This window comes from Phaseolus vulgaris, chromosome 8, assembly GCF_051622355.1.
Source record: "Phaseolus vulgaris cultivar YP4 chromosome 8, ASM5162235v1, whole genome shotgun sequence".
Taxonomy (NCBI): Eukaryota; Viridiplantae; Streptophyta; class Magnoliopsida; order Fabales; family Fabaceae; genus Phaseolus; species Phaseolus vulgaris.
Genome location: NC_143505.1, coordinates 3756470 through 3770504, shown reverse-complemented (window position 1 = coordinate 3770504; position 14035 = coordinate 3756470). Strand labels below are relative to the sequence as shown.

General features: G+C 32.6%; 2 protein-coding genes across 6 annotated transcripts; one reads left to right on the top strand and one right to left on the bottom strand.

Moving 5' to 3' along the window:
* The first annotated feature begins 1426 nt into the window (after positions 1-1426).
* On the top strand, positions 1427-3404 carry LOC137826288 (uncharacterized protein At3g28850). Of its 2 annotated transcripts, none has more exons than XM_068632199.2 (2): positions 1427-1637; positions 1729-3404. In XM_068632199.2, exon 2 carries the CDS (start codon positions 1769-1771, stop codon positions 3131-3133), a length of 1365 nt encoding a protein of 454 aa, XP_068488300.1. In that variant the 5' UTR covers positions 1427-1637; positions 1729-1768; the 3' UTR covers positions 3134-3404. The 2 variants fall into 2 exon arrangements, with proteins under 2 accessions (XP_068488300.1, XP_090150761.1); XM_090294635.1 differs by having other exon boundaries at positions 1707-3404.
* Positions 3405-6026: 2622 nt separating this feature from the next.
* LOC137825489 (RNA-binding (RRM/RBD/RNP motifs) family protein) lies at positions 6027-10169 on the bottom strand. Of its 4 annotated transcripts, none has more exons than XM_068631157.2 (5): positions 9978-10169; positions 9112-9281; positions 8305-8380; positions 7400-7516; positions 6027-6786 (listed from the first exon to the last, which is right to left on the bottom strand). In XM_068631157.2, the coding sequence occupies exons 2-5, from the start codon at positions 9225-9227 to the stop codon at positions 6328-6330; spliced, it is 768 nt and encodes a 255-aa protein (XP_068487258.2). In that variant the 5' UTR covers positions 9228-9281; positions 9978-10169; the 3' UTR covers positions 6027-6327. The 4 variants fall into 4 exon arrangements, with proteins under 4 accessions (XP_068487258.2, XP_090150443.1, XP_068487259.2 ...); XM_090294317.1 differs by having other exon boundaries at positions 7331-7516; positions 9978-10072; XM_068631158.2 differs by having other exon boundaries at positions 9388-9989.
* Positions 10170-14035: the final 3866 nt, after the last annotated feature.

The following is a 14035-nucleotide window of genomic DNA, read 5'->3' as shown; positions in this document are numbered from 1 at the left end:
GTCACCACCATCTCCGCAACTCCCACCCAACTATACAAATTACAAATACACTTTATCCGAAATCTTTTTCAATAATTTTTCAACTACTCATACATTTAATTCTATATAAATATGTTTTTAATTCAATACTTTTACTTGAATTTGATTTCTTTTAATCCAAACTTTAGAATTTTTACATATTTATGCAAATTTAATTTTTTTCGTAATTCAAACTCTAGAATTTTTACGTATTTATAGTGAAAAAAAATTTATTGTCAGCCTTTTTTTAAACAAACAAATTTTCAATATAAATTATAAAATTAAAATATTTCATATTGATTTGTTATCAATAAAGATGTCATAATATTATTGTTATTTAAAAATGAACACATATTTTCTTACTGTATATATTACGAGATTTAAAGTTTGAACTAAAGATAAAAATTAATTTAAAAAATTATAATATTACGAGATTTAAAGTTTGAACTAAAGATAAAAATTAATTTAAAAAATTATAATAGAGTGATGAAAAATATATTAAACCCTTTTATTTATGAATACAAAAATTATAAAATGGTTTTACTAGTTTGGAGAATCATTCGAAAATTATAAAAAATAGAAATTATTTAAACACAATTGATTGCTTAACCAGTGCATATCCTATACGGATAAACCCCACGCCCTAAAACTTATTATGATTTCTAATTTAGTATGATGGCTTAGGTAAAGAGGTTAAATATGTACTTATGTTAATCTTATCCTTTGTAAGAAAAAGTTATGTTTATGTCCCAAGCTTCGTGCCAAAAAGTGTAAAGTCGTGATATCACACGTAAATCTACATTTTTAGGTCAATTATAATTTAAATCTTTGTGTTCTAATTCAACAAATTGATGTAAGGGCTATTAATTCCCTAACATCACACACAGGGGAAATGAAACTATATGGTGTGAGTAAAATCTAAATGATTAGGTATTATTCTTAAAGATACATTAAAATTTGTCGTGTAAGCGTGTTCAATTGCGTAAATTTCCCAGTTTCATTACGGACATGATTCTTCTTTGTCAACAAGTGTATGCTACTCCACACAATTATTACTTATTTGGTACGCAATGATTTAGCTATTTGGAATTAAATTGGAGCCTCTAACAAATGGTGTTCCCCTTTACATATAATGAAGTTAATTAACTGAAGTTCATGGATGCTAAATTATATTTTGAAACGGAATGCTGGGTTTTTGCTTCTAAAACACAAACTAATTTATTCAATGATTTTGCAATTCAGAAGGCAAATATAAGAATTACCAATTAATCATGATTATGAGTTTGATGATTGGTCTATTAATCATAATGAGAGTTTTTTGTTAGTTATATTGGAAACTCGATGGATCATAGTAAGGTAGGAACATTTGGGGTAGCTATATATTTAGAAGAGTATGAATTTCGATTTGAACATACATTGTAAGTTGTACGCAACCGAGTGGTTCCTTTTAGTTTGGTCGCTGTGTGTATATAAAAACACTTTCTTTCTTTACTTTTCTCCCTCCATTTACGCCACTTGGCCCACCCCTTGTGTGTATTTGAGCTCCAAATCTAAAAGGATTTTCATTTCTTCTTCTTCATCTTCTGTTCAACCAATTTGAATATCCACACAACACAAAGGTAGTTCATCTTTTGTTATCTTTTTCACTTTTTTAACTAACGTGTAATGTGTAACTAAAACAAGAGAAGGATGTGTTTTGTTTTGTTGTAGGCAAAGAGGTGGAGATGTTTTGGGGGGCTTTGTGGTGATCATGGGTTGTGCGAGTTCAAAGCAAAAGCGATGTCGGCGTTGCAATGCTCCTTATTCTCCTGCTCCCAGAAGCTACTCAATGCATGTTCATCATCCACCTCAGGCACAAGGTGATAGCTACCATGTTGTGGCACTCACTTCCACAACATTGGGAACTCTCAAACTCAATTCTCCTGCTTCAACTCACAGTTCTGCTGGGAATTGCGACCACGATTTCAGGCTTTCCAATGGTAAGGTTGGTAATGCCGAAAGTTTCAGGTTTGATAGTGAAAGCTCTGTCCATAGGTTGGAGGAGAAAGAGAAGATTGAGGTATTGGAGAAAGAGAAAAGAAAAGAGTTCTCAATGGGGCTGATTGAGGCCAAGACTTGGTCTAGCATGATTGAACAAAAGTTGCCGAAAGTTTTTCCCAAGACCCCAATTAGAACACCACCTGGTGAGCCTGAGACAATCAACACATGGGAACTCATGGAAGGCCTTGAAGATACCACCCCTTTCCGGTCTCCGAGTCACTTCCGGAGCTTCTCCTTTGATGTCAATGGTGATGATGTTGGTGATGTTGATCCACCCAAAATGAGTGTTGTTGTTTCTCCAAAACCCATGTGGCTTCTGATGACTGAGGAGGACTCAAAACTCAATCCTGCAATATCAGATTTTGACCCTGAAATGATTTCCTCGTTCAGGAAGTCCTTCCAACAACTCTCGCCAGATAGTCCTTTCCACCTTCGACCGGCACCGAGTGATGAAGATGTTCAAGGGACTACAAAGTGGTCCCTGTTTGAGGAAAATAAAACAAAAGGTGATGATGTTGATGATGTTTTTCAGGATGATTTTAAGATTGATCATCCATGTGGGAAGGATAAGGTGGTCTTGTACTTCACTAGCTTACGCGGCGTGCGAAAGACTTACGAGGACTGTTGCCAAGTGAAATTGATTCTGAAGGGATCAGGAGTGAGGGTGGATGAGAGGGATGTGTCTATGCACTCAGGGTTCAAGGAGGAGCTTAAAGAGTTACTGGGTGATGGGTATGGTGGTTTAGGATTGCCAAGGGTGTTTGTTGGGAAGAATTACATTGGTGGAGTTGAGGAAATTCAGAGGCTGCATGAGGATGGGAAGCTTGAGAAGCTTTTGGGTTATTGTGAGAAGATTGAGGACAGTGTTGGAAGTGATGGAGGGGGAGTGTGTGAGGCTTGTGGGGATATAAGGTTTGTTCCCTGTGAAACCTGTTCTGGAAGTTGTAAAATTTACTATGAAGGTGATGAAAATGAAGAAGAGTATGTTGATGGTGAGGTGGGGGAGTACGGTTTCCAGCGTTGCCCTGATTGCAATGAAAATGGACTAATTCGTTGCCCCATGTGTTGCTGTTAGTTCTCAATTCCGGGTGAATACTTACAAGAGGTACTGAAACAAAATTTTGAGTTTTATTCTTCTGGGCATTCTGTACTTTGTGAAATTTTGTTGTACAGTAAAGCTTTAATGTGTTGGATACTAGGGTGGGGAGTGAATAATGTGTTCACATCACTCCCTCTACAAAATCAGTGTAGTTTGCTGCATAGTGTATACTTTTCATTTTCCCTTTTGTATACCATTGCCTTTCTTGCAAAATCAAGAAGAAATGCAAAAGAGAATTATAAAGTTATCTGGTATCGTTTGCATTCTTTCACTTCATAATTTGTCTTCATTACAAATTTGAAGATGTAATGTTTGAAAGTTATGGCATGGGAGGCTCTGAAGCTTTTGAAGCCCAGAGTTGAACCAATTGCACTTGAGGGTATGGAGTTTATGAGCTCAATGCAGTTGTCATGCTTGTGATCTTTTTGCTATCAAATGTTGACCACTTCACGAATTAAGAACGTCGATGGCTAGCACATCTTTTCTAGTCCCTCATTTTATATTGGGTTACAATTGATTGGTTACTGGTAAATGAACCGTGACCAATTTTTTAAAATTTCAAGTAATCTATTCATTCTCTGCTTTAATGGCTTATTTTTATATTTGTTTTGAACTGATTGTTTTCTAAAGCATTCTTGGTCATTTTAGTGGGGGCATAAAATATCATGTTAGGAGGACATAGCATAGGTCAACTTTGGAAAGAGGCTTGTGATTGAGTCAAATCATGTTTCTCTTGATGGCAAAGCACTATATTTACATGTGAACTTATCACAACCTAGTAGACGACTTCTTTTAAAACCTACATAACAGTTGAAAATATAAAGTTTCTTCAAAATTAAAAAAGTTTCAGAAGCAACAGACAGGTATATGTTTCTTTCTTTTATTCTTCTCAGCATTAGAGGCTTGGTTTTTTGGCTTTAAAAAATATTCCTAGAACAGACTAATCTATCAAATCACCATTAAACACCAAAGATAAAATACTTTTCTTAACGGGTTTTTTTATACACATAAATTTGAACTTCAGTTTAATGTAAAGGATTTAAGACCATTGCTTTGAATTCTGATAATCTGTGCAAGAAAATGACACTGAATGGTCCAGATGGTCCAAAACTTAAAAGACACCAAGTTTGACTTGAGGTTTCATCACAGCATATCTCCAAAGAAGGTGTGGAAAATTGAAAAGGAGCATTAAGACTTTTACTTGGTTGATCATTACGAGGCGTTGCCATATTCGAGGCACCCTATTATATGAAATAATCACTATAATTCATAGGTTCACGATTAGAAATCCATGGCAAAAGAATGCACCGCTAGGAAGGCCAAAATCATGCAAATGATCTGTGCCAAAGAAGCAAGACTTTTTTTCTTCCTTATATCTATATGTCCTTTTAATCATCTTCATATAATGCAATCAATGGCCATAGATGCAAGAAAATCTCGATAAGCTACACGTCCCTTGCCGTCCAATCAAGATCACAACACATTTAGGTAAGAGGTAGATGACAACTACAGTGCTGAAATTGTTGTAAATGCCGATAGCTTATTTATGTGGAGAGCAATGTTAGATGTAGAATACAGATACAAACAGTTTTGATTTAACAGGGATCAATGCATCGTCACAAAAAGGTGTAGCACTAGATTGGCGTGAAAATAATTACTTAGTGACTTTATATTCACAATATGACTGTTGATCCATAGAGAAACTCGCTTACCTTTTAGAGAGATATGTTGTTATGGCTAACATAAGTGAAAAAGTTCACACTAATATCATTACTAAAGAAAAGAGTTCATGTATGAAAAAATAAACCAACCACTACCCGACTTTGATGGTATATAAAGTATTGCAACTGGCACATTGTCGTAGGAATACAAAAGGAGGAGACACACTTTGACAGTACCCATTCACCAAACAAAACTCACAAGCCAATCCCTCATGGATACATAAGATGAGTAATCAATGTGTACTTTTAACAAAAATGAAAAGAATGGATAAATGTGGTTACATTTTCCTATTGACACGGTATGAGAACCAACAAGAAATAGTACATTTAAATAATTGAGATCAATGCATGTAAGTTATTAGACCAAAGTAAGTCGACTACGCAAAACAGTGGTTGAGTCGTATAGAGAATGATAAATTGTTTGCAATGCTGGCTAGGATGCCTTTAAAACCATAACAATGAAGTTGGCAAGGAATCAATCACAGCATACAAATATTACAAAGTAGTTCACATGTTATAATGTAAATTGTTGGTTACTTATGTTTTGAAAGTAACAACCCTGGGTTGAAGACAACGTGAAAAGAGCGTTGTTGCAACAAATCTTCTGACACCATAAATTAATTATATTTTATGGAGGAAGCCAAGCAATGTCTATTTTGCATCTTTCCTGCACTGCATTTGGTTAAATGATTTCTCTATGAACAATCGAGCATGTGGTTGGTTGGAAGTGCCTTCTCTATTGCAGTAATCCTTTTCTTTTTCTGATTAACTTGAGTTTTTTTATGTATAAAAAATGTGGTAGAACAAGAAGACACATTCAATAATACCATACATAGTGTTTATGACATGTTTGAACCGCTAACAGAAGCTCATTGTTAGGCATCACTCAGATCACTGTTTAAATGTGCACATTTATAGGAATTAAGCGATGGTTGAGACTTACCTTGTTATTTAACAGCTCTTGTATAAAGAGAAAACTTTTTGAAATATTAAATAGGTGTGACTTGCATCTCCAAGTCACATGCATTCAATTTTGTTTAGTCGCACGCAACTACTCAACTAGTCTTTAAACTCTAGGAAATCTCCCTAAAAAGCGTTACCATTAGCCATTGAAGAGAGCTTTTAAGAAAAATAATATTTCCACCAAATTAATCCATCTAAAGCATTTCCTTCATATAAGTTTAGGCACATTGATATGAAAGTAGGCAATAAGAAAATTGGTACTTACAATTTAAAACTGTATATTGTCAAATTTTATAAAACGGTACACATATAAGTGGCTGCTTACCATGGATTCTCAAAAACTACTGATATGAACATTTGCACCAGATGAGTAGCCACAGATGTAAAGCAAGTTCATGTCTTATAATACAGTATCAACAAACAAATGATGCTATTTGTTTGGGTCCAAGAACTCAACATATTAGGCAGCAGTTTTTGTTTGGAGTTTCATTTCTTTTCACTCTGACCCAAATCAGCAGCTGCTTTGGCTGCACGTGTCAACATATCTGAAACCCAAAGAGCACCTTTGGCAAAGTAGCTACTGTTGGCTATAGCATTTCCAGCTGCCGCAGCAGCTTTACCGGTAACTGATGCCACAACTATAGCTGTGGTCCCAGTCACTGTTGCAGCTGATTTGGTGAAGTCTGTGACATGATACTTCTCATCCACAGATTTAAAAGTTTCAATGCCTGAATTAATGGTATCAGTCAACCCAATTTTATTGCTGAGTTCAGCAACCTTTGATGATGCTGTAGATGACACATTATGAGATTCATCAAAAGCTTTTGCCATGACAAATGCATCTTTGCCCAACACATATCCCTTAGCCACCATTGTTTTGACAACCACCTGAGCCAGAGTTAGTGCTTCCCCTGGGGAAGAAACAAACTTATCCATGCGATCACCCTGTCATAGAAAACGACCATTAACTTAATCAACTCTTGACCTCAAACAGCAACCTCATAAGCCACTTTTTACACTTTACGAAGGTGGATTGTTGTGAAGTTTTAGGATAAGTTGGGTTTTTCTACCAGGTTCTTTTACTTCTTTCTTTTAATGATAAACTAAGGTAATATGTAAAACTACCAACAACAAGAAGTGATACATCAATAGAAATTCATAAGCCAACTTCAAAGTTCATTAAACTTACCTCACTAAACTCATGGAGTTACCAAATTCTACAGTCCATGAACTGAAATAGATGACCATACCATCAACTAAGTTACTCCTAAGGATGAGAAGGAAATAAATGAAAGAACACAGTGCTTGACATCTATCCTAATCAAAATATGTTAGAAGCACTATATTCTTTAGTGCATGAAAGGCAAGCCAGAAATTTCGAGGTTGAGTAGTACTGAGACATTCTCATGGATTTGAGTTGCATTTATATATTTTGCTATTTTTAATCGCTCTTTCTTTTCCATGGAGATAATTATAGGTGTGAAAAAACCTCTAAAACTTCTTCTTTCAGCTTGGTCTAACGAAAAGAAACAGGTCATTCTGAGGATTTGAGGCATACTTGTGAGGTTGTAATACTGTCTTCAGGCTTTAATACATGACTGCCCCAATTATCATAGTCATTTACGTAAGCTTCATAGCGTGAAATGAATATACATTGGTCCAATATCATTGATCCCTGAAACAACATTGAACCAAATATGCAGGTTAATATAAACAATATTAAGTGAGAACAAATGAACAATGGCACATCACTGAAAATTTAATTTCTGCAACATCAGAAGATGAATTTGATTTAAAAGAGGTTCAAGTAATACACTATTTCTGAAACAAATTTTCTCTAATGCAATGGAATTAAAATTTCATATATAATTATTTTTATCATCCTTTCTTGAACTGTGTTAAGAAAGGACATGATGCAAAATAATGGTTCTCATCATTATCTACATTCTGAAATTGAATACATCTAGAAACAAAATTCAACCATTTGCCCCATCAGAAGATAAAAGGAAAACGTATATAGCGAGATTTCAAATTCGTCTTGCACTTCATGAGGAAAGCAATACACCATCGTCTATTGAACACTATGAAGCATAAACATTATTGACAGGGACAAAGAGCAATTGGACAATCCGAATTATAAACGTTTTAGGGCATGAACACAACCTTTGTATGTGTGTGTTCTTGATTTGGAAATGCCATGTCTATGCTATGACTCACCCTATCAGGGACATAACAACAATAATAAACTAGGAACTTATGGATGTGCATTGGACGTGTTGTCACTGTGTCATACAAGAGTGTCAGACAAATGTCCTGCACTCAGACGTCTGTGTTCATGTGTTGTATAGATTACATATCTAAAGCATAATTGTGAGAAGCAAATGAAGGAAGTTGTTGTATGTTATGTGAATCCATGATATCCTACAAGAAGAGGGCAAGGAAGTAAGAGAATAAGCAACTTACATTTAGCAATAGTGCAGTTTCCAGGGCATAAGCATCCCGATAAGTCACATATGCAGTAGAAGCATTTTCACCAGATCTGTATGAAAAAACTAAAGTTCATATTGTTTTCAAGAGACCTTCATATTGTAACTACAAAGTCGCCTAAAAATGATATCATTTCGGCCCTGTAACTTGCAAGTATAAAATCTTTCTGGATAACCATACTGCGAAATAAAGTAACATCTTTGAAACATTCCATCCAAGCATGCTAATTGTTATTGATTGATTAGAAAAAAATACTCCACAATAACATTGTAGAAGGGAAATTGATAGCTCCTATAAATTTACTGTAATAATGTAAAAGCTGTGGAAAATTTTAGCCAATTCATAGTAGAAACTCGTTTAACAAACAGGATAACTAACTTATTTCCGGATAAAGAACATAACTGTTTAACTAGAAGACATCATATAAAGGAAATTGAAATAAACTGGAAATCTGGAATCTATCAAATATGAAGTTATGGACACAGAATACACACTCAAAACAACACATTTTTGAATTTCCTTCAATAACCTAAGTCAGAGACTCATGTAAACATACTATCAAGACTTGTCATAAATATTTAACATTGCTGCTGGGAAGGATTAGATAGCAGTATTGGTGAAGCACAATCACCAAAAGGAAAATTAAGATTCTGACTTTTTTGTCCATGTCACTATGTTTATAGTCCACCATGTTAATATCGGAGTGAGGGGCTGGTAGATCATAACATCTATCAAAAGATTCAATTTTGATACACAGAAATTTACCAGAAAAAGTAACATTACCTTATTATTTCAACATGCTCAATTGGACCACAATAAGCAAAAAAATTGTGTACATCATTCTCTGTTGCTCTTGGAGATAAGTTTGTAACTAGAGCAGTGTAACCGTCAGTATACATACTTGTCAAGTGATTCAATCTCAAAGGGAAAAAGTAGGAGCCGGGTCAACAAATCTGCAGAAAGCAAACCAAGTTAAAAAAATGACTAACAACTTTAAAGAGGAAAAGATGTAAGGATTACTCATATAACTTAAGAAACTGGTAGTGGGAATAGGCTTGCCTTTCATTTTGTTTTCTCCATTAACAAGGGCACGGATTGCTAGATCAAACAATGAAGACAAGCAAAACTACACTAAATGATAGAAAACATTATCTATAATTCAGTAGCATTCGGTTCATCCTCAAGATATTGTAAATTCCAAAATATTTGGTGGTCCCTGTTGGGCAAGCAGTTACGTAAACTGTTTTACTACACAGCTTCACAGATATCTTCATAATAGTCCCAACAGATATCAACCTCAATTTTAATACACAGAACTATGCCACAGATCACATGACTATCATTTCAATTGTTTTATTTATTATTTTAGAACACAAATGAGAATGAAGATTGCCCATCAACTGAAGACATAATTTTTTCACACTCAAGCAACCAATGCAAATGAATCCAACTCAAGCAAATTCTATGATGTTGAACAGTTCATAAAAATCATTGAAGAAAAAAACTGATTTGATCCACGAAAGAGACAGAACAAGAAACTAAAACAAAACAATAGAAAAACCACAACATCAATATGGGGAAACAAAAGTAATTGAAGAAAACTATAAACCAAATACCAGAAAGAGATTGAAACTGGTTAGATGTTTTACCTGACAGTTCTTGTCGGTGAACTGAAACAGAGGAAAGTTTAGAGAGAGAAGGAGAATGTATCGGCAGTTAATTAATCCAAAGTGGAATTGCTTTTTTGTGATTGGAGCAATGGAAAATGAGAATTTTGTGAAATCTCACGCGCCTGAAGTTTGTCTTGTGTGGCATTCTAGTTGGTTGATTATACATGCAATAAAGTACGTGCATAAGTTCCATCAATTTATTACTAATTGAATACCTTAAATTATTGGTAACAATAAATCATTTATTAATAAATTTAAGAATATTTGGTAACAAAAATTAATAAAAGGGTAACTAGTATTTTCTATTTCAACTGGCGCGTGACATATTTGCTGTCCTAAGAGCGTGAGGGATAAGGTTTGTGCCATAGATTCTTCATGATTTATTATTATTGTGAAATTGAATTGGTGGAGTAATAGGGTTGGTGGCATACATATAGATTAGTGCAAAAGTGAGGTGGGTAGTAAAACGATAGCTTTATACTGCGTTTCATCTTGGGAGTTATCTTTTAGGAGATAGTTTATTTAATGCAAAAGTTATGCCTTTTTCCTAAAAAAAATATAACCCTTTCTTCATTTTGAATTTAATTTTTTGGAGATGAAACTATACTGTTTTCATCCCATGTTATTTGAAATTATGTCAATATTTATTTTATTTTGAATATCATTTACATATTATTAAATAGTATTTTAATATATCTTTTTAATCAATTTTCTTTTTACTTTTATAAAAAAAAAAGTATAAATTATAAAATATTTTAGATCTTTCTTATTCAATGAGTTTCATATATAGTTATGTAATTTTAAAATAAATTAAAACAATAGAAAGAGCATATAGAGGAGGAGAGCCATTACTAATAATATTATTAATCTACAATTGCATAGTATGCTAGTTATAACATACAAAAATTACAAATGTTAATAAAAATAGTTAAAGTAATGTATACCATTGTCCAATAAAAAATTTTCTGGTAAGTTTATTGAATTTTAAAATTCGAATACTGAATATGTTTTTTTTAATTTATTACAAAATATATATTTTTTCACATTGAACTAAATAAAAAATATTTAAAAACTGTTGAAAACCCACCATGAGAAGCTTCAAATTCATTAGAAATCTCAATTTTTTAAATTAGTCACATCTATGATTTTGTAGTTTTACTAAAAAAATTAAGAGAAATGTGGCATGAGCATTAATAAAAAAATCATCCTGTTAGTCCTCTTCAAAATATTTTTTACTTATAATCACTATTTCTATAATTGAGGATATTTCTTCGTACACTTGTTCTATCTCAATAACTCAATAGATTTAAAATGATTTATTCTTTTTTTTCATTATTTTTATTTACACCCCTTTTTTTATTTTTTTTGAATTCATACATTTCATACATTTTGAAGTCTAGAATTTATACAAAATTCTATTCTGAATTTTAGAGTTTGAAATTCGAAAATACATTTTGAACTCTAAAATACGAAATACAATTATTTTATTAGTAAATAATTAATTAAAATATTAAGATGAAACATTTTAAAACTATCTCAATTCGTCAATTCGTATAAAAGAATAAAGAATAATTTTTAAGATAAAACTCATTTTTTTAGGAGAACATTTAGTCTAAACACAATTGTCCTTAACACTGAGTAAAGACTCTCAATGATATGTGAATAGTGTTTCACTTCTTCGAACTCTAGAATTTGGAATGCAATTTCAAACTCTAGAATTTGGAATGCAATTTCAAACTAAAAAAATACATTTCAAACTCTAAAATTAAAAAAAAATTGTATTTTGAATTATAGAATTTAAAAGATGTATAAATTATACAATTTTTAAAAATAAAACTATAGAAATGAAGAAAGAAATTTCTTTTTTCCTTGAAAATTTTCAAACATGTATAAATAAGTTAACAACCATTCCTTTTATTCCTCAAGTCAACATCAACTCAACAACACATCAGTTTTGGGTTATTCACTCGATTTGGGACTCAAATTTAATTTTTTACTTGGCCCGCGTGATACACATCTTTGCGTGATACACATCTTTGCGTGATACACATCTTTGCGTGATACACATCTTTGGATCACTGAATAGTTTGTTGCTCCAATATTATTAATGGACTAAAACCTAAAGATAATTATTATATGCACTTCCTTATTTTACTAATAAATCTCCATTTTATATATTTTTAAATATTGTTTTCAGAAAATATTTATAGAATGCTTAATATATTTCACAAAAATACTTTTAAGAATGTTTTGAAATTTTAGCATTCTGGAAAAATATATTTAAAATAAGAGTAAGTATTCAAATTGGTCCCTAGAGAATGAGTGTATTAACTGATAAATTCCTAAAAAAAATTTCTCTTAAATAAATTAAAATATTTACTCAAAAATAAATGAAAGTATATTTATAAAAAATAGGGGAGTATATAACAAGTATCAACCTAAATGGACTTTGGGCTCCTAAGGACTGGACTTGGAAATGGAACATACCTTTGTGTTTTTTTCTTCTTTTTAGTGTATGGTAAAATTGATATTTACACCTTTCCTTATTACTAAGCACACGTATCTTTCTATTTTCCCAACAAGTTTTCTTTTAATACTCTTTCTGTTTTATGTCTCCTTATTATATTATCAATAAAAAAGATCACAAAACAAACTAGAGGTATAAATAGCTATATCTTGTTTTTTAATAATAGAAAAAATAAACAATAAATGAAAAATTAGAGGAGTATAACTTTCTTAAATTCTTAACCATGTGTATGTTTTATGTGCATTAGTTCAAAACTTTATGTTGTGGTTTCTGGTATATGAACTTGAGGATGAAAAAAACAATAAGAATGAAATAAAAATATGAATTCACACAACAGAAAAATTATTTTATAACTATTAAAATCAGATCTCATAGATTATAAAAAATGACAAGAATTAAGAAATAATTATTGTTCTCTGAATGGGGTTGGACACAGAGAATTGTTAAGACTGTTCCTCTCATTCCTTGGTTGGTCGGTTTGTATTTCAACTTCTCTCCTTGCAAGCTCCTTCCTTCTTGTTCCACTCCTCAGTCTTCTGGTAATCCAAACTCGGATGGTACCTGTAGAAGACACTCCGACGTTCAAGTCAGTTTTAGTATTTAACGTTCCGTAATAGCACTATATGATGACGTATTTGATTTTTGGAATCTGTGTTATTTATATTAGTTTAGTGAATGTTTCTTATTGGAACAAATTAGAGAGTTTGGGTCATATTTAGAAATGTTTTAACTAGCTCTTGATTGTTGATTAGCTTTATTAATTCTACTTAAGCGTAATTGGATATAATTATATAAACATTTTAATGCAAATGATACAAGAAAAAGTTGGTCAACTTTGACCACTACCGCTACAGATCTGCATGATTTCATTTATTCATCAGAGAGTCAGTTTAAGAATAGATGGCAGCACAAGTCTTTCTTTGACTGCAAATAAAAACATCAACTTCTACTGCCCTTCATTTGTTGCATAATTATGCAAACCTTGTTCTTCTCCTATGCCTATACTTAGGAAGAAAAAGGAGAAACAACAACATAAAACAAAAGTACAGATGAAATATACTAAGAAGATGTTTGGTTTGGCGTATAGAGCAACTTGATACATAATTGACAGTAAGCAATTTGAAGGAGATAGGGAGAAAGAAGAAATGAAGAGAGTTTGTTGGGGAGATTGATAGGGTTATGATTGGACCACATCGAAGTTGGAGCCATGGTGCAGTGCAGGACAGAGACTGTGTGTGTTGTTTTGTTGAGAAAGAGATGAAGAAAGATGATTCCTTTGCAATTAATCACTCTGACACTCACACACTGAGACACACACACTTATATCTTTGTCTGTACGCTTTCTTACCACACGCACTCACTCATACTCCCAACCCTCTCTTAAATTACCTTCTTTGGAAATCTACACTGCACCCTACACACACCTATATTACATGGAAAATACCCTAAATCAAATATAAACTTACTTTCACTTTACCTATGTACGACATCATCTTTAAAATTATTAGAT

Excerpts from the sequence above, each read along its gene's own strand:
- LOC137826288 (XM_068632199.2), top strand. The coding sequence starts at position 1,769 with ATGGGTTGTGCGAGTTCAAAGCAAAAGCGATGTCGGCGTTGCAATGCT.
- LOC137825489 (XM_068631157.2), bottom strand. The coding sequence starts at position 9,227 with ATGTATACTGACGGTTACACTGCTCTAGTTACAAACTTATCTCCAAGA. Across the intron at positions 8,381-9,111 it reads GAGCATGTTGAAATAATAAG|ATCTGGTGAAAATGCTTCTA; the intron begins GTAATGTTACTT and ends TTTTTCATACAG. Across the intron at positions 6,787-7,399 it reads ACAGTATTACAACCTCACAA|GGTGATCGCATGGATAAGTT; the intron begins GTATGCCTCAAA and ends TTTCTATGACAG.